At 43.5% G+C, this 24,731-nt stretch overlaps 1 protein-coding gene across 2 annotated transcripts in view; it reads right to left on the reverse strand.

The window, feature by feature from the left end:
• Positions 1-16,141, reverse strand: part of LOC134347454 (E3 ubiquitin/ISG15 ligase TRIM25-like) — a 54,461-nt gene extending 38,320 nt beyond the window's left edge. For both annotated transcript variants that reach the window (XM_063049776.1, XM_063049777.1), the window contains exons 1-5: positions 16,099-16,141; positions 12,776-13,349; positions 9,111-9,206; positions 4,796-5,026; positions 4,123-4,145 (exon numbers count right to left, since the gene is read on the reverse strand). In XM_063049776.1, coding sequence (XP_062905846.1) covers positions 4,123-4,145; positions 4,796-5,026; positions 9,111-9,206; positions 12,776-13,348 — 923 coding nt within the window. In that variant the 5' untranslated portion in view covers position 13,349; positions 16,099-16,141. The remainder of the gene's footprint in view (positions 1-4,122; positions 4,146-4,795; positions 5,027-9,110; positions 9,207-12,775; positions 13,350-16,098) is intronic.
• Between the last annotated feature and the right edge of the window lie 8,590 nt (positions 16,142-24,731).

Genomic DNA, 24,731 nt, shown 5'->3' on the forward strand with positions numbered 1-24,731 from the left:
TTCCAGTTTACTTTGGCCATCTCCTTTCTCATACTTTCCCTTACTCTACTGAAATTCTGCTACATCAGACTTTACATTCTCCCTATCAAATGAGGAAGGTGCAGGACATGTGTATTCCAACTGAAGAAATACTCAAATGGTAAAATTTGAGTTAGTGAAAAGAAATCAAAGGAATTACAAGAGATGAAAAAGGCCATTTTAATGGGATGTATCTGGGAAGGTCTAATTGAAGGGAACAAAACAGAAACTGGTAGAGGAATTGTGTTAGCATAGAAAAGAGCTGGAGAGAGAGGAAGGAAAGTTAAATCCAGAGGGAGCAGGGTCAGGTGCATTTGATGCATATGAGTCAGATTCAGACTCAGTGTGAACGTGTAACAGAGAAAAGGAGGAAAGTAAAGAGAATGTAAAATAGAAGCAGGGAAATGGAAAAGTCATGTCAGGATATACAGACTGCTATGAATGTCCCGCAGGAATCAGCACCTGAGAAGAATGGCAGCAGATCACTCCAAGTGTTTAAAACAGATCGAACAGCTGCAAAGTCAACTCAAAGCTGAGAGGGGAGTGATATGTGCACTTGGTGCGAGAACTGATATGATGGTGATGTAGATTGGGATGATTTAGTCTATAGGGCGACAGACTACAATAGTAAGGATAATTGGCAAAGTGGCCTGCGTCCCGATAGATTTTTCCAAGAAGGAGTGGAACCCTCGACACCCACTGTCCCCTGGCGCCCATGGTAACGAAGAGAGTTCAGGAGACCGGTTGTGACATGGTATTAAGAGACTGTGCCTTTAAGTGTTTATATCAATGTGTTGGTGCGTTGGGGGGGCCACAACCAACAGTTTCTTTTTCCCCTTGGTTCTTTGAAAAATGTGTGAAAGTTTTTCACAGTGAGAATTAACAGTTTATTCTAAGTTTTGCAATTACTTGAGAAGGTTCTGAAGGAAGAACAGTGCAAACATGGATATTTGTTTGTCTTGTCTGTGTTTTGGTTTGTGTTTCTTTATTCGTTTTCCATGGAATTGATTTTAGACTGATCGCAATTCCACACAGACCATGTTGAATCGCGGTTAAGGAGATGGAAATCTGTGCTTCTATAATCCAGATATGAGACGTACACATTTCAGAGGGAAATTGGAATTTGGCAGAATTGCTCATTGATAGACAGATAAATTGGGAATTTGAAATTAACAATTTTGGAAAGATTTGAGTATTTGGACCAATGCTAAAGTTGTTTCTACTGACAAGACTGCTTTCTTTTACATAACAAGATTTTGGACATATTGATTTTGAATTTGGGATTCCTTGGAAAATAGTTTTGGTGAAAACAGTGTTTCATCGTGTAAATTGCAAATGGAAGTTCAATTTAAATATTGGACCGGTCCAAACAACATTTCAGCATTAATTTCCTCACCATCTGAAGGAACATATTTCTCTCGCTGCTGCTGGATGTTTGAATTGAAATGTCTTGGATATCCTTCAGTAACCCACCCACACATGCTATTATTATGACTGGTACTGGGAAAGGAATAGAGTTGTCAAGGTGCCATTAAGAGGGAGACGACTGGGCATGATCAGAAGAAATTACTGCAGAAAGTTACGAATTGTCCTTTCACTACTTGCGAAAATTGTTCATTGTCTACTTTGCCTGTGAATAATCAGTATTTCTTACAACATGTATTGGTGGGATAGACTTATTACACAGCAACAACAGAAATGAGTTATACCAGGGGATGGAAACAATCTCTTAATGCATGTATGCATTTCTAAATGACAATAAAAGAGGACTGAGTGTTCTCATAATCTAATCTCCTCTGGAAAGTCACAATATTTCAACTGAGATTTGAGATCTGGCTATTGGAGGATGAACATTGTCTCAGATAGCAGGAAATGCGGTAATGAAGGCAGACCTCACAATCCAACGCAGTGATACAGATTGATATTTGTGGGACTATGTTGCTATTGAGTTGCCATTGATTCCTCACTTGACTGCAGACTGGACATGTGTTGTGAAGGAAGGGAGATAAATGATCAATGGTTGAAACACACTGAAGTAATTAAAATGCACACTGGTGTTTGGAAATGATTGGTGGTGGAATACTACTGATGAGCGGCCTCACAATGGTCAACAGCTCTGCTGAAGGTTACATGTTTCACAATAAAGTGTATTATTGGACAATTGCAACATTTATCTGAACAGATGAAAGGTATGAAGATTAGGCTGGCGACAGATGAACTATTCAAAATATTCATTCAATTCTATCAGATGCCATGGTAATAGACTGTGTAGATGAAGAAGGTGAAATGGTAGAACAAATTTATGAAGAACTGAGACAAGATTGTGCAAAGGAAATGTGACCGAAGTTGATATTTGTAGTCGAATAACCGTATTATGAGAAAAATATGGGAGTACTAGGATAAAGGTGGGAAGTATGTTTTTTTTTGAGTCCTGCTTCAGGAAAAAATGGCTCATAACTCAAGTATAACTTTATTGTGAATATAATGGTACCATTGACATGGACGCAAATCGGAAGTGAGATCATAGGGTAGCATATGCCCCAGGCAAATCAATTCCATTTGCTCTGGTGCTCCAAGATCTTCCATTTATACCTAACCCCATGATGTAGTCAACAACAACTGATACCACAACTATTGCAGTGCCAACAGTTACTAGTTCTTGTTGTGAAGAGGTTCAGGCAGATATAAAGGCAATAGGACTTTTATTTGAAGAAACAGAAGAATGAAAGATTCTAATACCTAGGATATAGGTATGTGTAATGAAATCACTCCAGATTCCAAGCTGGTGTGGAATAATCCTTCAGAAGCTTTCCAATATTTAATAACTGAACAGTTGGTTCACAATGTTGGAAAATATCAAGATAGGGTTTGGATTTTCACTTATTAATGGCAAGGATCTACAAAGGGAGTGAATTTGGCTGCTTGCCATCAAAAAGGAGAATATTGTATTTGTCCTAAGTACTTAGTTAAGAATCGGTTAACAGATTGTGGGTTTACTTCTTATAATAATTATTCTCCATCATATTTACCTATCAATAAAGCACATTTCTGAAATTTGCTTGCTGAATGATATCTATTATGTTGCTACTTCAAGCACACATTACAAGATGGAATCTTTAAGTTGCAAATACTGGTTTGCAATATTTTGAGGGACTGAGTTTTAACTGGGCAAGAATTACCCAGACCAGTTGTAAAACCACCGGTTAAACTGAATATATATATATATATATATATATAATATAATATATATATATATATATATGTATGTATATATATATATATATAATCTTTGTGGATAGAGCTAAGGAACTTCAAGGTAAAAAGACCCTGATAGGAGTTGTATTAAAACTCCAAAACAGTGGCAAGAATGTGGTCTACAAATTACAATGGGAGACAGAAAATGCATGCCAATAGAAGAACATTATAATATTCATAGGAGAGTTCAATATGCAGGTAGACTGGGAAAATCAAGTTGGTGCTGCATTCCAGGAGGGGGATGGCTTTTTACAGCAACTCGTGCAATGAACCAGAAATGATTCAAGAGCTTAATGTAAAAGAACTCTAAGGGGCAAGTGGTCATAATATGATCAAATTCACCCTAAACTTTGAGAAGGAGAGGCTGAAGTCAGATGTATCAATATTGCAGTGCAGTAAAGGGAGTTACGGAGTGAAGAGTTGGCTATAATTGAGTGGAAAAGAACACTGGCTGGAATGACGGCAGAGCAGCAATGGCTAGAAATTATGGAAGCAATTCAGAAGGCACAGGATATATGTAATGCCCTGGTTCATATTCTGTATGTATTTCATTTTGGCAGTTCTGATTTCATTTTGGCAGTTCTGTAAGAGCAGTCTGTTCTGCTATCATGGTTGTTTGGGTTCTTGTTGAAGATAAGAGATGTGGAGAAATGTGTGCCATCGAATTAGGATGGTCAAATTATGGGGAGGTTTCTCTGTTGAGAGACACTAAGGTTGGGCTTGGGGCTTTTGTTCGAGAGGAGATGAAGAGGAAAGACGCAGAAGAGAAGAGGCCGTAGGATTTGACCCGGAGCGGAAATGATAAATAATATCCCCCATCATCAGCACCTTCCATACAATGACACTCACCTGGAAAGCAGCTGCTTCACATCCTGTTAATAAAAGACAAAGTGTCAATTAAAATCAAAGAAAATTAGTGGCTCTGTGATTCAGAGCAGAGTTCTTTTATAGTGAGACCCTGTATCTAAATACCGCAGGTCAGTTGACTATATCTGCATGCTTTTATGCATTGAGTTGCTACTATATGATTAGCTGATAAGATATTTGCACTAATGAGCAGATGTACATCATCATAACTATGTGCCCTGTCGTGTGATGTAGGCAATCATGGTCTTCCTCTCTCTACCCATGACCATGATTGCACCTGGCAAATTTTCCTACAAGGTTTACCATTGCCTTCTTCTGGGCAGTGTCTTTACAAGACAGGTGACCCCAGCCATTATCAATATTCTCCAGAGATTGTCTCCCTGGTGTCAGTGGTCGCATAACCAGGACTTGTGATATTCACCAGCTGCTTTTACAACCATTCACCATCTGCTCTATTGGCTTCACGTGACCTTGATCTGACGGGGTGGGGGGAGGGTTGCTAAATAGTTGCTACACCTTGCTCAAGGGTGACCTGCAGCCTAACAGAGGGAAGGAGCACCTCACGCCTCCTCTAGTAGCAACGTATATTCACCCCACCACAGGTGTACCTAATGAAGTGACAGCTGAGCATAAATGGGTAGATCACAATGAGTACCTGAATGAAGGAGAGTGGATCATTCTGCTCTTGATCCTGGGCATCCTTGTCTATTATTTGAATTTCCTCCATCTTCTTCAACAGTGAATCAGAGGAGCTCTTGATCTGGGAGAGTACCCGGTCCTCCTCTTCATCGATCATCTTCAGTGCCAACTTTTCATCCTTTTCCAACTGCTTCCTCCATTCAGAGAAAGCTGCAGACAGTTTGTCCTTCATTTCCTTACTGTGTCTCTGAAAATCCAACCACAATAACATGATTATAAACATGACAAATGCTACAGATGCTGGAAATCCAAAACAACACATACAAAATGCTCGAGGAACTCTGCAACTCAGGCAACATCTATGGAAATGAATAAACAGTTGACGTTGCAGACCGAGACCGCTCTTCAGGACTGGAAAAGAAGGGGGAAAATGCCAGAGTAAAACAGTGGAGGGAGGGGAAGGAGAATAGGACAGTAGAGAAGGTCTCAATGAATTCCTGTCAAACAGAAGATTTAAAATTCTTCAGAGTCGCATTGCTTAGTGAGACGTCACATTTGCATCATGGCTGATCCCGGATCCCACACAAACCCATACACCTGATTTCTCAGCATATCATTTGATGCCGTGACTGATCAGGAAACGATCAACTTCTGCCTTAAATATACCCACTGACTTGGCCTGCACCACAGTCTGTGACAGAGCATTCCACAGATTCACTACTCTCTGGCTAAAAAAAAAATACTCCTTACCTTTGTTCTAAATGGTTGCCCCTCACTTTAGAGGCTGTGCCCTACAGTTCTGGATACCCCCACCCAATCCTCCCCACATGAACCCTATCTCATCCTTTCAAAACTCAGTAGGTTTCAATGAGATCCTCCCCGCATCCTTCTAAATTCCAGTGAGTACAAGCCCAAAGCTCATGTGTTAACCCCTTCATTCCCAAAATCATCCTCGTGAACCTCCTCTGGACTTTCCCCAAAGACAATACATCCTTTCTGAGATATGAGCCCAAAACTGTTGACAATATTCCAAGTGCAGCCTGACTAGTGTCTTATGAAGGCTCAGCATTATCTCCTTGCTTTTATATTCTATTCCTCTCAAAATAAATGCCAACATTGCATTTGCCTTCTTTACCACAGACTGAACCTGTAAGTTAAGCTTCTGGGAGTCTTGCACGAGGACTCCTAAGTCCCTCTGCGCCTCTGACGTTTTAACCTTCTCCCCAATTAGATAATAGTCTGCAGTATTGTTCCTTTTACCAAAATGCATTATCATACATTTCACAACACTGTATTCCATCTGCCACTTTTTTTGCCCGTTCTTCCAATTTGTTCAAGCCCTGCTGGAATCGCCTTGCTTTCTCAGCACTACCAACCCCTCCTCCTATCTTCATATCATCCATAAACTTTGCTTGGCATTGATTTAGATAATGAAATTGATGGCTCTGTGGCAAAGTGAAAAATACTGACCCCTGGGGAACACTACTAGTCACTGGCAGTCAACCAGAAAAGGCCCTTTTTATTCCCACTCTCAGCCTCCTGCCTGTCAGCCATTCCACTATTCATGCCAGAATCTTTCATGTAACGCCATAGGATTCTATCTTGTTAAGCAGCCTCATGTGTGGCACCTTATCAAATGCCTTCTGAAAATCCAAGTAAATGACATCCACTGCCTCTCCTTTGTCCACCCTGCTTGTTTCTTCCATTAAGAACTCTAATAGAATTGTCAGGGAAGATTTCCCTTTACAGAAACCATGCTGACTTTGACTTATTTTCCAAGTAACTTGAGACCTCATTCTTAGTAATAGACTCCAACACTGTCCCAACCACTGAGGTTAGACTAAATGGCCTATAATTTCCTTTCTTTTGCCTTCCTCCCTTCTTAAAGAGTGGAGTGACACTTGCAATCTTTCAGTCTTCTGGGACCATGCCAGATCAAGTGATTCTTGGAAGATCATGATCAATGCATCCATTATCTCTTCAGCAACCTCTCTCAGGACTCTGGGATATAGTCCATCTGGCCCAGATGACTTATCCACCCTAAGACCTCTGAGTTTGCCGAGCACTTTTTCCTTTGTAATAGCAATGGCACTTACTCCTGCTCCCTGACACTCACAGACCTCTGCCACACTGCTAGTGTCTTCCATAGTGAAGAAAGATGGAAAGTACCTATTAAGTTCATCTGCTATTTCTTTGTCCCCCATTACTACATCACCAGCATTATTTTCCAGTGATCCAGTATCAACTCACCTCCCTTTTACTCTTTATATAACCGAAAAAACTTTTGGTATCCTGCATATATTAAAGGCTAGTCTGCCCTCATATTTCATCTTCTCCCTTCTTATAGCTTTTTCAGTTGTCTTTTGTTAGATTTTAAAAGCTTCCCCATCATTCAACTTCCCACTCACTTTTGCTACCTTATATGCTCTTTCCTTGGCTTTTACACAGTCCTTAACTTCCTTTGTCAGCCACGGTTGCCTAGCGCTGCCATTTGAGAACTTCTTCCTCTGTGGGACATATCTATCCTGCGCCTTGTGAACAATTCCCAGAAACTTCAGCCATCTCTGCTCTGCCGCCATCCCCACCAGTATCTTCCTCCAATTCAACTGGACAATCTCCTCTCTCATGTCTTTGTAATTCCCTTTATTCCATTGCAATACTGATACATGTGAGTAATGCTTCTCCCTCTCAAATTGAATCAATCATATTATGATCTCTGCCTCCTAAGGGTATACGTAATTCATCAGTTTGTTGTTTAGTGGTTACAGTTCTTCTGTACCTTTCTGGATGTTTCTTAGATATCACATTATTTGAAGGACTATTTATTGACTAATTTAAGCAAATGAATTGGAATGGCATGTCAGCAATTTGATACAAGAGATCCAAGCTATGTTAGTTCAACCTCCTTATTCCTTCATTCTTCCTTCTGCCGTCCTTTCTCTCTTACACCACCCCCAACATGCTAAATCTTTTTCTCATTTTGTTCTTGTAGCACTTAATATAAATGATCGTAAGCAACAAGTTTTATGACTCATTCAAAAATATCAGTATTCAACAATGTCCTCAAAGTCTCGATATCCTTCACGATCGCCACACAAGCTGATGGGTTTGTAAATAAGCCATACGGCATGCTTGACTTTATTAGTCAAGACATTGAATTTAAGAATCAGAAAGTTCTGTTGCAGATTTGTAGAACTCTGGTTAGGCTGCATCTGGAGTATTGTGTTCAACTTTGGTCATCTCCAATTTAGAAAGCATGTGGAGTGTGCCTGGATAGAGGGAATGGGCTATAAGGAGATGTTGGACGAACTATAGTTGTTTTTTCTGGAGTGTAGGGTCTAAGGGGATACTGGAGACAAGTTTATAAGATTATAAAAGGCAGGGATAGAGTAGACAGTTGATATCTTATTTAATACCAGACTACATGCATTTAAGTTGAGAATGGGGTAAGTTCAAAGGAGATGTGTGGTACAATTTTTTTTTTATATACAGGGTGCCTGGGATGGAGGTGGAGGCAGATACTACAGAACCATTTAAGAGGCTCTTAGATGGGCAAATGAATATGCAGAGGATGATGGGAGAGTGACCAAGTGCATGTAGAAGGGATTAGGTAGCTTTAGCTTAATCAGTTTGATACAATATCATAAGCTACTGGTCAGTCCAGCTGACTCTGTGAGAACCAGGAAAGGCCAGGGTTAAGGCCCTGATGTTCTGGCCTTATCAGAACAAATTCCTTTCTTCCCTCTGCCACACTGTATTTTCTGAGTAACCTCACTAGCCTGATTGCTAGTGAGATTCAGAAATGCCCGGGTAAGTCAGGGCATCATATCCAATGTCTTCCTGGAGGTGAACTGATCACCCCCATGGCAAACAGATGGTGATCTCAAAGCCACCCAGGATACAGACGAAGGTGGTTCAGCTTTCCCGTTCTCTCCACTTCGAGACCCAGCCAGCTCCATCATGGGAACAGCCCTCCTCACCATTAAGGATATCTTCAAGAGGTGGAATCCATCACTAAAGATCCTCATCATCTAGGACATGCCCTCTTCTCATTACTACCATCAAGGAAGAGGTACAGGAACCTGAAGACACACACAGCTTCTTGCCCTCTGTCTCCAGAATTCTGAATGGTTCATGAACAAACAAACAAATGCTACCTCAATATTCCTTTACATGCAATAGTTATTTATTTTGTAAGTTATAATAATTTTTTATCTTTACACTGTACTGTCTCTGCAAAACATCAGTTGCATTAAACCTGATTCTGTTCCTGATATCCACCACTCCAAAGAAAATCCTCTTCAAATCCAGTTGTGCACCATTTTCCCTACCTTTATTTCATCTTCTGATTGTTTCAGCTCTCCCTGTTCTCTCGTCCATTCTTTCTGAATCATATGAATTTTCTCAACATTTTTCTTCAATTTCTCCTGGGAAATAAAAAAAAAAGAAGTATTTCAGGCGGTGAATTCCCCCTAAGGAAGTCAGAAAGAAAGTTGGCACACCATCAGGTGATACTATAGATCACATCTTGGTAAGATGGGGGGAATGCAGCAGTTTCGATGGAGCCAAAGGTGTTATTGTCTTTTTTTAAACATATTTTTTACAATCACAAGACCCTAATTGACTTTAAGAACATAAAGTACCTGCAGGTCTACCCCATCGGTGATTTGCTCATTGGTGGAGAAACTGAAGGAGCTGGACATGGTGCGGTTTGTGTTGCATCAGAGAGACGCCCGAGACGGTGCACGAAGGCAGTGCCTAGTCTAGCACCAAGTCATTGTCTTAGTCGCTTTTCTTATGATCACAAGACCCTGTGGACATTGATAACGTGGAAAAAAGTTCACTGATTTATTGGCAGATGGCAGGGCGGCTCTGTAGCCTCAGTCGTAACAAGGACTAGGCCTCAAACCTAGTCCTGTTTGCAGCCATCCACGAGAGAGGCACAGAGATGCTGGGGCGCAGGGTCCATGTTGGCAGCATCAGTGCTGCCCTCCAGTGTCCATCATGGCTAAATGAACAAGGCCGATCCTCTCATATCCCTGGGCCTCCTGTCCCATGATCCTCTCATATCCCTTTTGCCAATCAACTGTCCAGCTCTTGGCTCCATCTCTCCCCCTCCTGTCTTCTCCTATCATTTTGGATCTCACCCTCCCACTTTCAAATCTCTTACTAGCTCTTCTTTCAGTTAGTCCTGACAAAGGGTCTCGGCCCGAAACATCGACTGTACCTCTTCCTAGAGGTGCTGCCTGGCCTGCTGCGTTCACCAGCAACTTTGGTGTGTGTTCCTTGAATTTCCAGCATCTGCAGAATTCCTCTTGTAAGGCCATACCCACTACTTTCTGTAGGGCTTTCCATTCAAGGGCATTGGTGTTTCCATACCAGGCTGTGATGTAACCAGTCAGTATACTCTCTACTATGCACTATAGATGATTGTCAAAGTTTTAGATGTCATGCCAAATCTTTGAAAACTTCTAAGGAAGTATAAGTGTCTCTGTGCTTTCTTTGTAATTGCACTTATAGGCAGGACCCAGGACACACTCTCTGAAATAATAACACTGAGGAATTTGAAGTTGCTGACTCTCCACCTCCGGCATCTTCCCCCTTCCTTTCCTGTCCTGAAGAAGGGTCTTAGCTCGAAATGTCGACTGTTTATTCATTTCCATGAATGGAGACTGACCTGCTGAGTTCCTCCAGCATTTGGTGTGTTGTTTTGGAAAACTCAAACATATCAAGGGTAAAATAGCATGAAATCAAACCAAAGCCCATCCATTTCTTTATGCCATCCATGATAATGTTGCCAGTTGCCATGGAGGCTGAAGGAATATTTTCCGAGTTTGATTGGAGTCCATGGGCAACTTCATTGGTTCTAATTGTGAAGAATGGGTCTGTCAGGATCTCTGGTGAATTTAAGGTCACTGTCAACCCACTACTGAAAGTAAATCAATACTTTCTTCCCAGGATAGAGGATATCTTTGCAAACCTTTCTGAAGGGAAACACTTCAGCAAAGTGGACTTAGCTGAGGCCTACCTAGAGATGGAGATGGAAGAAGAGTCTAAAGTGTTTCTCATCATCAACACTCACAAAAGGATTTATCACTAAACTAGACTTATTTTTGGAGTAGCATCTGCACCTGCACTCTGGCGGAAAGCTGTGAACCAGGTGCTGTAGAGATGATCAGGCACTTAGTGTAGCATTGTTACCGGTAAGGTTGACAAGGAACATCTTCAAAATCTCAAGACAGTATTAAGAACATTACGGGTTCAGAGCATAATGCAACAAGTGTGAATTCTTTAAAGCAAGCATCACCTCCTGTGTCATACCACTGACGCACAAGTGTGCTGAGAAAATGCAGGCGGGGTGGATGCCCCAAGGCCAAAGGATGTGTCACAGTTGGGGTCCTTCTTTTAGGATTTGTCAATTACTATAATAGATTTTTGCTAAACATGGCTACAGTGCTCCCTGAACTCATTACTAAAGATTGGGAAGAAATAGCAATGGACAAAGCAGTGTGAGGTGGCTTATCAAATGACAAGGTAAATGGTGACAGTGTGTACTATCCAGATGGAAAGAATGCACTGTGAGCGCTGTCAGCAGAATACACTACACTGATACTGAAGCAGAACATAAGAAACAGGAGTAGGAGTGGGCCGTCCGGCCTGTCCGCCATTCAATAAGATCATGGCTGTGTTGCAACGGGGCGACAGGGAAGCAGCGGACCCAAGTGCAGGACACAGGCACGGAGATGGATTTGAACTTGACTCGGACTCGGAGCCTTCAAAACAAACGATGACAGACCACTCGCATCCCAGCTCGGAGCAGTGGCAAAACGGCCAGCAACCCTCAGCTGGACACGAGACGACAAAAACAAACAACAACAGACAATATGAATCTTGACACAAAGAAGCTCATGAATACGGTCCCTTATTCTTGGCGGCTTGGAAGAACGGTCCCCTATTCTTGGCAGCTCAGAACATTCATTGCCGCCCTGGCTACGGTGACAAACCAGCCGCAAGTAGCTGTAAACCGGGGCTTTTATCCTCCCGGTTCAAATGAAGATCAGGTGACCTAATCAAGGAGCCCGGTGGAACACGGGGAAAAGGAAACTAACTGAAATGAGTAGTTAATGGACCATGACAGGCTGATCTGTCCATGGACTCATCTCCACTTTCCTGCCTTTTCCCCATGACCCTGAATTCCCCTACTATGCAAAATCTATCCAACCTTGTCTTAAATATATTTAAACCTCCACTGCTTCATTGGGCAATTTTGCCAATTTCGCCAATTTCCTCCTTGCATGTCACAATGCAGCAACTCCATAACCAACAACTCACCAGCTATGCTGTTACTGCATCATCCCTTGCACTCACTCTTGGATCTCGGCAAACCCAAGAGTTGAGGAAAAACTTTCTCACCCAGAGAGTGGTGGATGTATGGAATGCTCTGCCCCAGAAGGCTGTGGAGGCCAAGTCTCTGGATGCTTTCAAGAAAGAGATGGATAGAGCTCTTAAAGATAGCGGAATCAAAGGTTATGGGGATAAGGCAGGAACTGGATACTGATAGTGGATGATCAGCCATGATCACAGTGAATGGCGGTGCTGGCTCGAATGGCCAAATGGCCTATTCCTGTACCTATTGTTTATAACCTAGTCTCAGAAGGAGTCTGCAGGACAAAAATCTGCGACAAATTGTGTGCTCCTCAAGCAAGGAGGCTTGGTGTTCACTCTTGGACAAGCAGTCCTGCTGCGGGACTACAGGGCTGATCAAATGTGGGTACTTGGAAAGATTAAGGACAGAACTGGACCTACACAGTGGAGATTCCATCTCATATCATTAGGGGAGATTGACACATCAATCAGTTGAGGATCAGGTGGGCCGGTTGCTGAAGAACATGGCCTCGCTCTTTGTGCAGTTAACCTCCCAATCCCAATAGTGACATGGGAGCTAGAAAGGTAAACAACTTACTCTTGTTTCCCGCTTCTCAGCAACATGACTCACCTTCAGTTTGTCCTTTGCCTGCTCCAGACTGATCAGACTGTGGGACCTGTGATCCCCGACGATGGTGCAGGACACGCAAACACACACCTCGTCTTGCTCACAGTAGAACTCGAGGGCCTTCCTATGACTTGGGCACTGCCTCCTTGTGAGGTCGGCTGCGGGCTCGATCAAGCAGTGCTCTTTGTAAATCTGCTTCGTCAAGTGCGGTTGCAGGTGGAGGGAACAGAAGGAGGTTTCACATTTGAGGCAGGTCTTCACGGCTGGTGTTGGTTTGTCAATACAGTACTCACACATCACGGGGGCCGTCGGGGCAGAAGCAGCAGCGACGGGCGGTTGCGTGTTGTATTTCTCCATGATGTTCTGCAGCGTGTGGTTCTTCACCAGGCTGGGTCTGGGGCTGAAGGTCTGTCGGCATTGAGGGCAGCTGACTCTAAACGGAGTCTCTGAATGGTCCCAGACATCGTTGATACATTTTGCACAGAAACTGTGCTGGCAGGGCAATGCCACGGGGTTCTGGAACAACTCCAGGCACACACTACAGGTCAGCTCTTCTGCCAACACCCCTGTCTCCATTCTGCCTCCAAGGAGAGAGAAGAAATTTTGTTGAAGAAAGCATTAACAGGATGAACAATCATAGAACACTACAGTTCAGAAAACAGGCCATTTGGCTGTTCTTGTCTGTGCCAAAACATTATTCTGCTAGTCCCATTGACCTGCATTCAGTCCATAACCATCAGGACCTCTCCCATCCATGTACCTATCCAATTTATTCTTAAAACTTAAGGTGAGCCCACATTTACCATGTCAGATGGAAGCTCGTTCCACACTCCCACCACTCTCTGAGTGAAGAAGTTCCCCCTAATGTTCCCCCTAAACCTTTCCCCTTTCACCCTAAAGCCATGTCCTCTCGTATTTATGGCCCCTAATCTAAGTGGAAAGAGCCTACTCTGTCTATACCCCTCATAATTTTGCAAACCTCTATCAAATCTCCCCTCATTCTTCTACACTCTAAGGAATGAAGCCCTAACCTGTTCAATCTTTCCCTGTAACTCAACTCCTGAAGACCAGGCAACATCCTAGTAAATCTTCTCTGCACTCTTTCAATCTTACAGATATCCTTCCTATTGTTAGGTGACCAGAACTGTACAGAATACTCCAAATTTGGCCTCACCAATGTCTTATACAAACTCACCATTACATCCCAATTCCTATACTCAATACTTTTATTTATGAATGCCAAGATGCCAAAAGTCTTCTTTACAACCCTGTAGAAACATAGAAAGATAGAAAATAGGTGCAGGAGTAGGCCATTCGGCCCTTCGAGCCTGCACCGCCATTTATTATGATCATTGCTGATCATCCAACTCAGAACTCTGCACCAGCCTTCCCTCCATACCCCCGATCCCCATAGCCACAAGGGCCATATCTAACTCCCTCTTAAGTATAGCCAATGAACTGGCCTCAACTGTTTCCTGTGACAGAGAATTCCACAGATTCACCACTCTCTGTGTGAAGAAGTTTTTCCTAATCTCAGTCCTAAAAGGCTTCGCCTTTATCCTCAAACCGTGACACCTCGTTCTGGACTTCCCCAACATCGGGAACAATCTTTCTGCATCTAGCCTGTCCAATCCCTTTAGGATTTTATACGTTTCAATCAGATCCCCTCCTCAATCTTCTAAATTCCAACGAGTACAAGCCCAGTTCATCCAGTCTTTCTTCATATGAAAGTCCTGCCATCCCAGGAATCAATCTGGTGAACCTTCTTTGTACTCCCTCTATGGCAAAGATGTCTTTCCTCAGATTAGGGGACCAAAACTGCACACAATACTCCAGGTGTGGTCTCACCAAGGCCTTGTACAACTGCAGTAGTACCTCCCTGCTCCTGTACTCGAATCCTCTTGCTATAAATGCCAGCATACCATTCGCCTTTTTCACCACCTGCTGTACCTGCATGCCCACTTTCAATGACTGGTGTATAATGACACCCAGGTCTCGTTGCACCTCTCCTTTACCCTGTCTACCTGTGATGCCACTTTCAAGGAATTATGTATCTGAACTCCCAGATCTCTTTGTTCCTCAGTGCCCTACCATTTTACTGTGTATGTCCTACCTTGATTTGTCCTTCCCAAATGCAACACCTCACACTTGTCTGCATTAAATTCCATCTGCCATTTTCTGGCCCATTTTTCCATTTGGTCCAGATCCCTCTGCAAGCTTTGAAAGCCTTCCTCGCTGTCCACAACGCCTCCAATCTTAGTGTCATCAGCAAACTTGCTGATCCAATTTACCACATTATTATCTGGATCATTGATATAGACAACAAACTACAATGGTCCTAGCGCAGATCCGAGGCACACCACTAGTCACAGGCCTCCAGTCTGATAAGCAATCATCCACTACCACTCTCTGTCTTCTCCCACACAGCCAATTTTGAATCCAGTTTACAACCTCTCCATGGATACCTAGTGTCTGATCCTTCTGAACTAAACTCCCATGTGGGACCTTGTCAAAGGCCTTACTAAAGTCCATGTAGACAACATCCACAGCCTTTCCTTCATCTACTTTCTTGGTAACCTCTTCGAAAAATTCTACAAGAGTCGTTAAACATGATCTACCACGCACAAAGCCACGCTGACTATCCTTAATCAGCCCTTGGCTGTCCAAATAGTTGTACATCTGAGGCCTGTAATTACCTGGTTTACTTTTGGAGCCCTTTTTAAACAACGGAACAACATGACCTACCCTCCAATCTTCTGGCACCGCACCCGTGGCTAAGGACATTTTAAATATTTCTGCCAGGGCCCCTGCAAATTCTACACTAGTCTCTCTCAAGGTCCGAGGAAATATCATGTCTGGCCCAGGGAATTTATCTACCTTTATTTGCTGTACTGCAGTGAGCACCTCCTCCTCTTTAATCTCTATATGTTCCATGACACTGCTGCTTGTTTCCCTTCCTTCCATATACACCATGCCAGTTTCCTGAGTAAATACTGATGCCAAAAAACTATTTAAGATCTCCCCCATCTTGTGAGGCTCCACTCATAGACGACCACTTTGATCTTCTAGGGGATCAATTTTGTCCCTTACTATCCTTTTACTCTTAATATACTTGTAGAAACCCTTCGGGTTTACCCTCACATTATCTGCCAAAGCAACCTCATGTTTTCTTTTTGCCTTCCTGATTTTCTTCTTTAGTATTTTCTTACATTTTCTATACTCTTCAAGTACCTCATTTGTTCCTTGTTGCCTATACCTCCTGCGCCCGTTTCACGATCCCACTGTCTGGAGCCCCCACTTCATGCTCCTTTTTAAATTACACTCACCTGAGCTGCTTCCAGCACTCAGCGCTCTCCCAAGCCTCTCGCTCCTCCTACTGCGACCCTTTCTCGATCATTGCAGGAAGTTATTCTACTTACTTTCAGTTTTGAGGTTTGCCTGAAATTTAACCTGTCGTGTGCTGTAATAACTCAGCCATATCACATATTAGCATACATAAATGTTGGAGATCAGTCAGAGAGTCATATTCCAGCACAAATAATAACTATCGTCTTGGAGCACTCACATCTACCGTAATGAAGTGCTTTGAAAGGTTAGTTATGGGTAGAACTAACTCCAGTCTCATCAAGGACTTGAACCCATTGCAATTTGCCCATCGTCACAGTAGGTCTACAACGGGTGTGATCCTGTTGGCTCTTGTTGCAGCCTTGGATCACCTGGCCAAACTGGACTGGTCAAAGAACACTGAGGCTGTCTACAAGAAGGGTCAGAGCTGTCTCTATTTCCTGAGGAGACTGAGGTCCTTTAACACCTGCCAGACGATGCTGAGGATGTTCTACGAGTCTGTGGTGGCCAGTGTGATCATGTTTGCTGTTGTGTGCTGGGGCAGCAGGCTGAGGGTAGCAGACACCAACAGAATCAACAAACTCATTCGTAAGGCCAGTGATGTTGTGGGGATGGAACTGGACTCTCTGACGGTGGTGTCTGAAAAGAGGATGCTGTCCAAGTTGCATGCCATCTTGGACAATGTCTCCCACCCACTACATAATGTACTGGTTGGGCACAGGAGTACATTCAGCCAGAGACTCATTCCACCGAGATGCAGCACAGAGCGTCATAGGAAGTCATTCCTGCCTATGGCCATCAAACTTTACAACTCCTCCCTTGGAGGGTCAGACACCCTGAGCCAATAGGCTGGTCTTGGACTTATTTCCTGGCATAATTTACATATTACTATTTAACTATTTATGGTTTTATTACTATTTAATTATTTATGGTGCAACTGTAACGAAAACCAATTTCCCCTGGGATCAATAAAGTATGACTATGACTATGACAATACTAATACTTCTGTTAAGATGCTGTTTATTGACTACAGCTCAGTGTTTAACACAATCATTCCAACAGTTCTGAGCAAAAAGCTCCAAGATCTTGGACTTCCTCATCAGGAGACGAGAATATGTGCAGATCAGAAATAACACCTCCACCTACCTGCCAATTAACACTGGCACAGCTCAAGGAGGTGTGCTTAGCCCACTGCTCTGCTCTTTCTACACCCATGATTATGTGTCTAGGTGCAGCTCAAATGCCATCTATAAATTTTCTGACAACACAACTACTGTCAGAATTTCAGATGGTGATGAGAGGGTGTACGGGAGTGCGATATATGAGTGAGTTGAGTGGTGTTGCAGCAATAACCTGGCTTTGGTAAGACCAAAGAACTGATTGTGGACTTCAGAAAGGCTAAGATGAGGGAACACACACCAACTCAGTGGAGAAGGCAGCGACCCATGGCAATTTGGAGCTTCAAGCAGCATCGAATCGGCATTTGGTATTCATCAGCAAGAACAAATTAAAGTTAGGCAGGGGCAAGCGGAGTAGCCATCGTCAGAGTTCAAGAGGGGACTTTGAGGGTTTAGGTCCTCAAGGTTTCAGTGAGGAGAGGCTTCAGTCAGAGAAGGCAAAAAAAGATGCAGGTAGAGTTTATTGCTTTTCCTTCTTTATATTTGTTCAGTTAGGACAGTAGAGATGCCAGGCAGGATAGGGGAATGCTCCTCGTGCTGGATTGCTGGATGTGGGAAGACAGGGAGATCTCCAGTGTCCCTGATAACTACACCAGTGAGAAGTGCATCCAGCTGCAGCTTCTAACAATCCTCGATAAGAAATTGGAGCTGGAACTGGAAGAACTCCCGATCACTTGGGAGGCTAGGGGGTGACAGATAGGACATAGAGAGAGGTAATTACACCCAAAGTGCAGAACACAGGAAACTGGGATACAGTCAGGAAGGGGAAAGAGGTTAAACAGCCAGTGCAGAGTATCCCTGTGGTCATCCCCCTCAACAACTGGTATATCACTTTGGATAATGTTTGGTGGGGATGACCTATCAGGGGAAAGCCACAACAGTCAGGTCTTTGGCACTGAGTCTGGTTCTGTGACTCAGAAGAAAAGAGGGAGAAGAGGCGAGCTGCGGTGATAGGTGATTCGTTAGTCAGAGGAACAGAAAGGAAGTTCTGTGGATGAGAATGAGATTCCTGGATGGTATATTGCCTCCTGGGTGCCAGGGTCCAGAACATCTCAGATCGAATCCTCAGCATTGTTAAGTGGGAGGGTGAACAGTCAGAGGTTGTGGTCAATGTAGATACCAGTGACATGGGTAGGAAGAGTGTTGAGGTTCTGCAAAGGGGGTTCAGGGTTAGGTGGTGAGTTAAAGGGCAGGACCTCCAGTGTTGTGATCTCAGGATGGTACTCATGCCATGTACTAGTGAGGCCAGAAAAAGGTAAATTATGCGGTTTAACACATGGCAAAGGAGTTGGAGAAGCAGGGAGGGCAGAAGATCTTTGGATCATTGGGCTCTCTTCCAGGGAAGGTGGGACCTGTACAGAAGAGACAGTCTGTATCGGCAGGGGTGGGTGGAGGGGAGGGTGCAGTAGAAGATTAAACTAGAGATGCAGGGGGAATGGGAACTAGAGTGCCTGAGCAGTTAGTGGAGATATCGTGGAGACACATATTGTTAAGACCTCAGACAAGGTGAGGAACCAAACGATTGAGCAAGGTATGACTAATGTCCTGAGCTAAGTACATTTCAATGCAAGGGGTATTGTAGGAAAGGCTGATGAGGGCATGGATTGATGGGATTATGGGGTACCTGGAATTTTGGGGAACTGGCAAAAGTATTGGGGAAGGGAGGAGCTGTTCCATTGGGACGGGCTCCGCCTGAACCGTGATGGGACGTGGATCCTGGAAAATCACATAACCAGGGTTGTGGATAGGGCTTTAAACAAAATGGCAGGAGGGTGGCTTCAACAGATAGAAACATAGAAAATAGGTGCAGGAGTAGGCCATTCGGCCCTTCGAGCCTGCACCGCCATTCAGTACGATCATGGTTGATCATCCAACTCAGAACCCTGCACCAGCCTTCCCTCCATACCCCCTGATCCCTTTAGCCACAAGGGCCATATCTAACTCCCTCTTAAATATAGCCAATGAACTGGCCTCAACTGTTTCCTGTGACAGAGAATTCCACAGATTCACCACTCTCTGTGTGAAGAAGTTTTTCCTCATCTCAGTCCTAAAAGGCTTCCCCTTTATCCTCAAACCGTGACCCCTCGTTCTGGATTTCCCCAACATCGGGAACAATCTTCCTACATCTAGCCTGTCCAATCCCTTTAGGATTTTACATGTTTCAATAAGATCCCCCCTCAATCTTCTAAATTCCAGAGGGTATAAGCCTAGCCGATCCAGTCTTTCATCATATGAAAGTCCTGCCATCCCAGGAATCAATCTGGTGAACCTTCTTTGTACTCCCTCTATGGCAAGAGTGTCTTTCCTCAGATTAGGGGACAAAAACTGCACACAATACTCTATGTGTGGTCTCTCCAAGGCCTTGTACAACTGCAGTAGTACCTCCCTGCTCCTGTACTCGAATCCTCTTGCTATGAATGCCAGCATACCATTCGCCTTTTTCACCGCCTGCTGTACCTGCATGCCCACTTTCAATAAATGGTGTACAATGACACCCAGGTCTCGTTGCACCTCCCCTTTTCCTAATCGGCCACCATTCAGATAATAATCTGTTTTCCTGTTTTTGCCACCAAAGTGGATAACCTCACATTTATCCACATTAAATTGCATCCACTCACCTAACCTATCCAAGTCACCCTGCATCCTCTTAGCATCCTCCTCACAGCTAACGCTGCCGCCCAGCTTCATGTCATCTGCAAACTTGGAGATGCTGCATTTAATTCCCTCATATAAGTCATTAATATATATTGTAAACAACTGGGGTCCCAGCACTGAGCCTTGCGGTACCCCACAAAGCAACAAAGAACCACTAAGTGAGCAATTAAAAGAAGGGGAAATAGATTAAGAAAATAAACTAGCACAAAATGTGAAAATGGAGAGTAAAAGTTTTTTATAATTATATAAAGTGGAAAAGGGTGATTAAAGTAAACATGGGTCCTTTGGAGGACAAAAATGGGGAATTGATATTGGGTATTGTGGAAATGGCCGACGGTTTGGATGACTATTTTGTGTCGGCCTTCATGGTGGTGGACAAATCTAACATGCCAAAGAGAGATGTTATGGATGTGATGGGAGGTGAGGACCGTGATGCAATAGTTCTTACTAAGGAAGTAGTGCTGAGCAAATTTGTGGGCCTGAAGACAGATAAGTCCCTTGGTCTTGATGGAATGCATCCCAGGGTACTGAAAGAAATGGCAGAGGTTATAGTTGAGGCTTTGGTGATAATTTACCAAAATTCTCTGGACTCTGTGCAGGCCCCAGCAGATTGAGAAAAGGCAAATGTCACACCACTGTTCAAAAAAGGATGTAGGCAAAAGGCAAGTAACTATAGGTCAGTTAGTTTAACTTCTGTCATTGGGAAAATGCTTGAAGCTATCATTAAAGAAGAAATAACAAGACATCTGGAAAGAAATGGATCCATCAAGCAGATGCAGAATGGACTCAGCAAAGGAAGGTCCTGTATGACAAACTTACTGGAGTTCTTAGAGGATATAATGAGCGCAGTGGATAGAAGGGAACAGATGGACGTTATTTACTTGGATTTTCAGAAGGCGTTTGAAATGGTGCCGCATAAAAGACTTATCTATAAGATAAGGATGAATAGAGTTGAGGGTGATGTATTAGCATGGATAGAGGATCGATTAACCAATAGAAAACAGAGAATTGGGATACATGGGTATTTCTCTGATTGGCAATCAGTGGTGAGCGGTGTGCCACAGGGGTCGGTGCTGGGCCCACAACTTTTCACGATATACATTAACAATCTGGAAGAGGGGACTGAGTGTAGTGTATCTAAGTTTGCAGATGAAACTAAATTGAGTGGAAAAGCAAATTGTGCAGAGGATACAGAGAGTCTGCAAAGAGATATAGATAGGCTAAGAGAGTGGGCAAGGGTCTGGCAGATGGAGTGCGACGTTGGTAAATGAGAGGTCATCTACTTTGGAAGGAAAAATGGAAGATCAGATTATTATTTAAATGGTTAAAGATAGCAGCATGTTGCTGTGCAGAAGGACTTGGGAGTATTTGTGCATGAATCACAAAAGGTTGGTTTGCAGGTAAACTGCACTCACTGGAATTCAGAAGGATGAGAGGAGTTCTCATAGAAACATATAAAATTATGAAATAGATAGATTAGGCAGAGGCAGGGAAGTTGTTTCCACTGGTAGGTGAGACTAGAACTAGGGGACATAGCCTCATGATTCAGGGGAGTAGATTTAGGACGGAAATGAGGTGGAACTGCTTTTCCCAAAGTGTGGTGAACCTGTGGACTTCTCTGCCTAATGAAGCGGTGGAGGTTACCTCAGTAAATATATTTAAAACAAGGTTGGATAGATTTTTGCACTCACTGGAATTAAGGGTTATGGGGAAAAGGCAGGTAGGTGGAGATGAGTCCATGAACAGATCAGCCATGATCTTATTGAATGGCAGAGCAGGCTCGATGGTTAGATGGCCTACTCCTGCTCCTATTTCATATGCTGTTATGATATTGTAGCCATTAGTGAGACTCAATATTCCAGGTTCAGTCATTTTTGACATGGCGGAGGAGGGGTGGCATTGTTAGTCAGGGAAAATCAAACAGCAGTGATCAGTCAGGAAAGAGTGAAGAATTTGTCTAGTGAGGTGTTACAGGTGGAACTGAGAAACAAGAAAGGTATGACCACTTTAATGGTGCTAAACTACAGACCATCCTTCAATTCAAGGGATTTTTTTTAACAGGGATATCACAGACTGTTGCAAGACACACAAGGTTGTTATTGTAGGTGATTTTAACTTTCTACATATTGACTGGAACTCCCATCCTGTAAAATGACTAGATGGAATCAAGTTTGTCAAAAGTCTTTGGGAAAGTTTCCTTAATCAGTTCATAGAAGTCCCAATGAGAGAATGCATGATACTAGATCTGCTATTAGGGAATGAGACAAGGCAGAAGACAGAAGTTTGTGTAGGGGAACACTTTGCATCGAGTCATCACAATGCCATTAGTAAATATGTAAAAAAGATAGGCCTGGTCCATGGGTTGAGATTCTAAATTGGAGAAGGGCCAATTTTCATGGTATCAGAAAGCATCTGACAAGTATGGATCGAGACAGGTTGTTTTCTGGCAAAAGTGTACATGGTAAGTGGAAGCCCTTCAAAAGTGAAATTTTGAGAGTACAAAGCTTCTATGTGCCTGTCAGAATAAAAGTTAAATATAACAGGTGTAGTGATCCTTGGTTTTAACATAGAACATAGAACATAGAATAGTACAGCACAGTATAGGCCCTTCGGCCCACAATGTTGTGCCGACCCTCAAACCCTGCCTCCCATATAAGCCCCCACCTTAAATTCCTCCATATACCTGTCTAGTAGTCTCTTAAACTTCACTAGTGTATCTGCCTCCACCACTGACTCAGGCAGTGCATTCCACGCACCAACCACTCTCTGAGTAAAAAACCTTCCTCTAATATCCCCCTTGAACTTCCCACTCCTTACCTTAAAGCCATGTCCTCTTGTATTGAGCAGTGGTGCCCTGGGGAAGAGGCGCTGGCTATCCACTCTATCTATTCCTCTTATTATCTTGTACACCTCTATCATGTCTCCTCTCATCCTCCTTCTCTCCAAAGAGTAAAGCCCTAGCTCCCTTAATCTCTGATCATAATGCATACTTTCTAAACCAGGCAGCATCCTGGTAAATCTGCTCTGTACCCTTTCCAATGCTTCCACATCCTTCCTATAGTGAGGAGACCAGAACTGGACACAGTACTCCAAGTGTGGCCTAACCAGAGTTTTATAGAGCTGCATCATTACATCGCGACTCTTAAACTCTATCCCTCGACTTATGAAAGCTAACACCCCATAAGCTTTCTTAACTACCCTATCCACCTGTGAGGCAACTTTCAGGGATCTGTGGACATATACCCCGAGATCCTTCTGCTCCTCCACACTACCAAGTATCCTGCCATTTACTTTGTACTCTGCCTTGGAGTTTGTCCTTCCAAAGTGTACCACCTCACACTTCTCCGGGTTGAACTCCATCTGCTACTTCTCAGCCCACTTCTGCATCCTATCAATGTCTCTATGCAATCTTCGACAATCCTCTACACTATCTACAACACTACCAACCTTTGTGTCATCTGCAAACTTGCCAACCCACCCTTCTACCCCCACATCCAGGTCGTTAATAAAAATCACGAAAAGTAGAGGTCCCAGAACAGATCCTTGTGGGACACCACTAGTCACAATCCTCCAATATGAATGTACTCCCTCCACCACCACCCTCTGCCTTCTGCAGGCAAGCTAATTCTGAATCCACCTGGCCAAACTTCCCTGGATCCCATGCCTTCTGACTTTCTGAATAAGCCTACCGTGTGGAGCCTTGTCAAATGCCTTACTAAAATCCATATTGATCACATCCACTGCACTACCCTCATCTATATGCCTGGTCACCTCCTCAAAGAACTCTATCAGGCTTGTTAGACATGATCTGTCCTTCACAAAGCCATGCTGACTCTCCCTGATCAGACCATGATTCTCTAAATACCTATAGATCCTATCTCTAAGAATCTTTTCCAACAGCTTTCCCACCACAAACATAAGGCTCACTGGTCTATAATTACCCAGACTATCCCTACTACCTTTTTTGAACAAGGGGACAACATTCGCCTCCCTCCAATCCTCCGGTACCATTCCCATGGACAACGAGGATATAAAGATCATAGCAAGAGGCTCAACAATCTCTTCTCTCGCCTCGTGGAGCAGCCTGGGGAATATTCCATCAGGCCCCGGGGACTTATCTGTCCTAATGTATTTTAACAACTCCAACACCTCCTCTCCCTTAATATCAACATGCTCCAGAACATCAACCTCACTCATATTGTCCTCACCATCATCAAGTTCCCTCTCATTGGTGAATACCGAAGAGAAGTATTCATTGAGGACCTCGCTCACTTCCACAGCCTCCAGGCACATCTTCCCACCTTTATCTCTAATCGGCCCTACCTTCACTCCTGTCATCCTTTTTTTCTTAACATAATTGAAGAATGCCTTGGGGTTTTCCTTTATCCTACTTGCCAAGGCCTTCTCATGCCCCCTTCTTAAGCTCCTTTTTGGCTTCCCTATATTCCTCAATAGACCCAGCTGATCTTTGCTTCCTAAACCTCATGTATGCTGCCTTCTTCCACCTGACTAGATTTTCCACCTCACTTGTCACCCATGGTTCCTTCACCCCACCATTCTTTATCTTCCTCACCGGGACAAATTAATCCCTAACATCCCGCAAGAGATCTCTAAACATCGACCACATGTCCATAGTACATTTCCCTGCAAAAACATCATCCCAATTCACACCTGCAAGTTCTAGCCTTATAGCCTCATAATTTGCCTTTCCCCAATTAAAAACTTTCCTGTCCTCTCTGATGCTATCCTTTTCCATGATAATGCTAAAAGCCAGGGAGCGG

Source organism: Mobula hypostoma, chromosome 6, assembly GCF_963921235.1.
Source record: "Mobula hypostoma chromosome 6, sMobHyp1.1, whole genome shotgun sequence".
NCBI classification, from domain to species: domain Eukaryota; kingdom Metazoa; phylum Chordata; class Chondrichthyes; order Myliobatiformes; family Myliobatidae; genus Mobula; species Mobula hypostoma.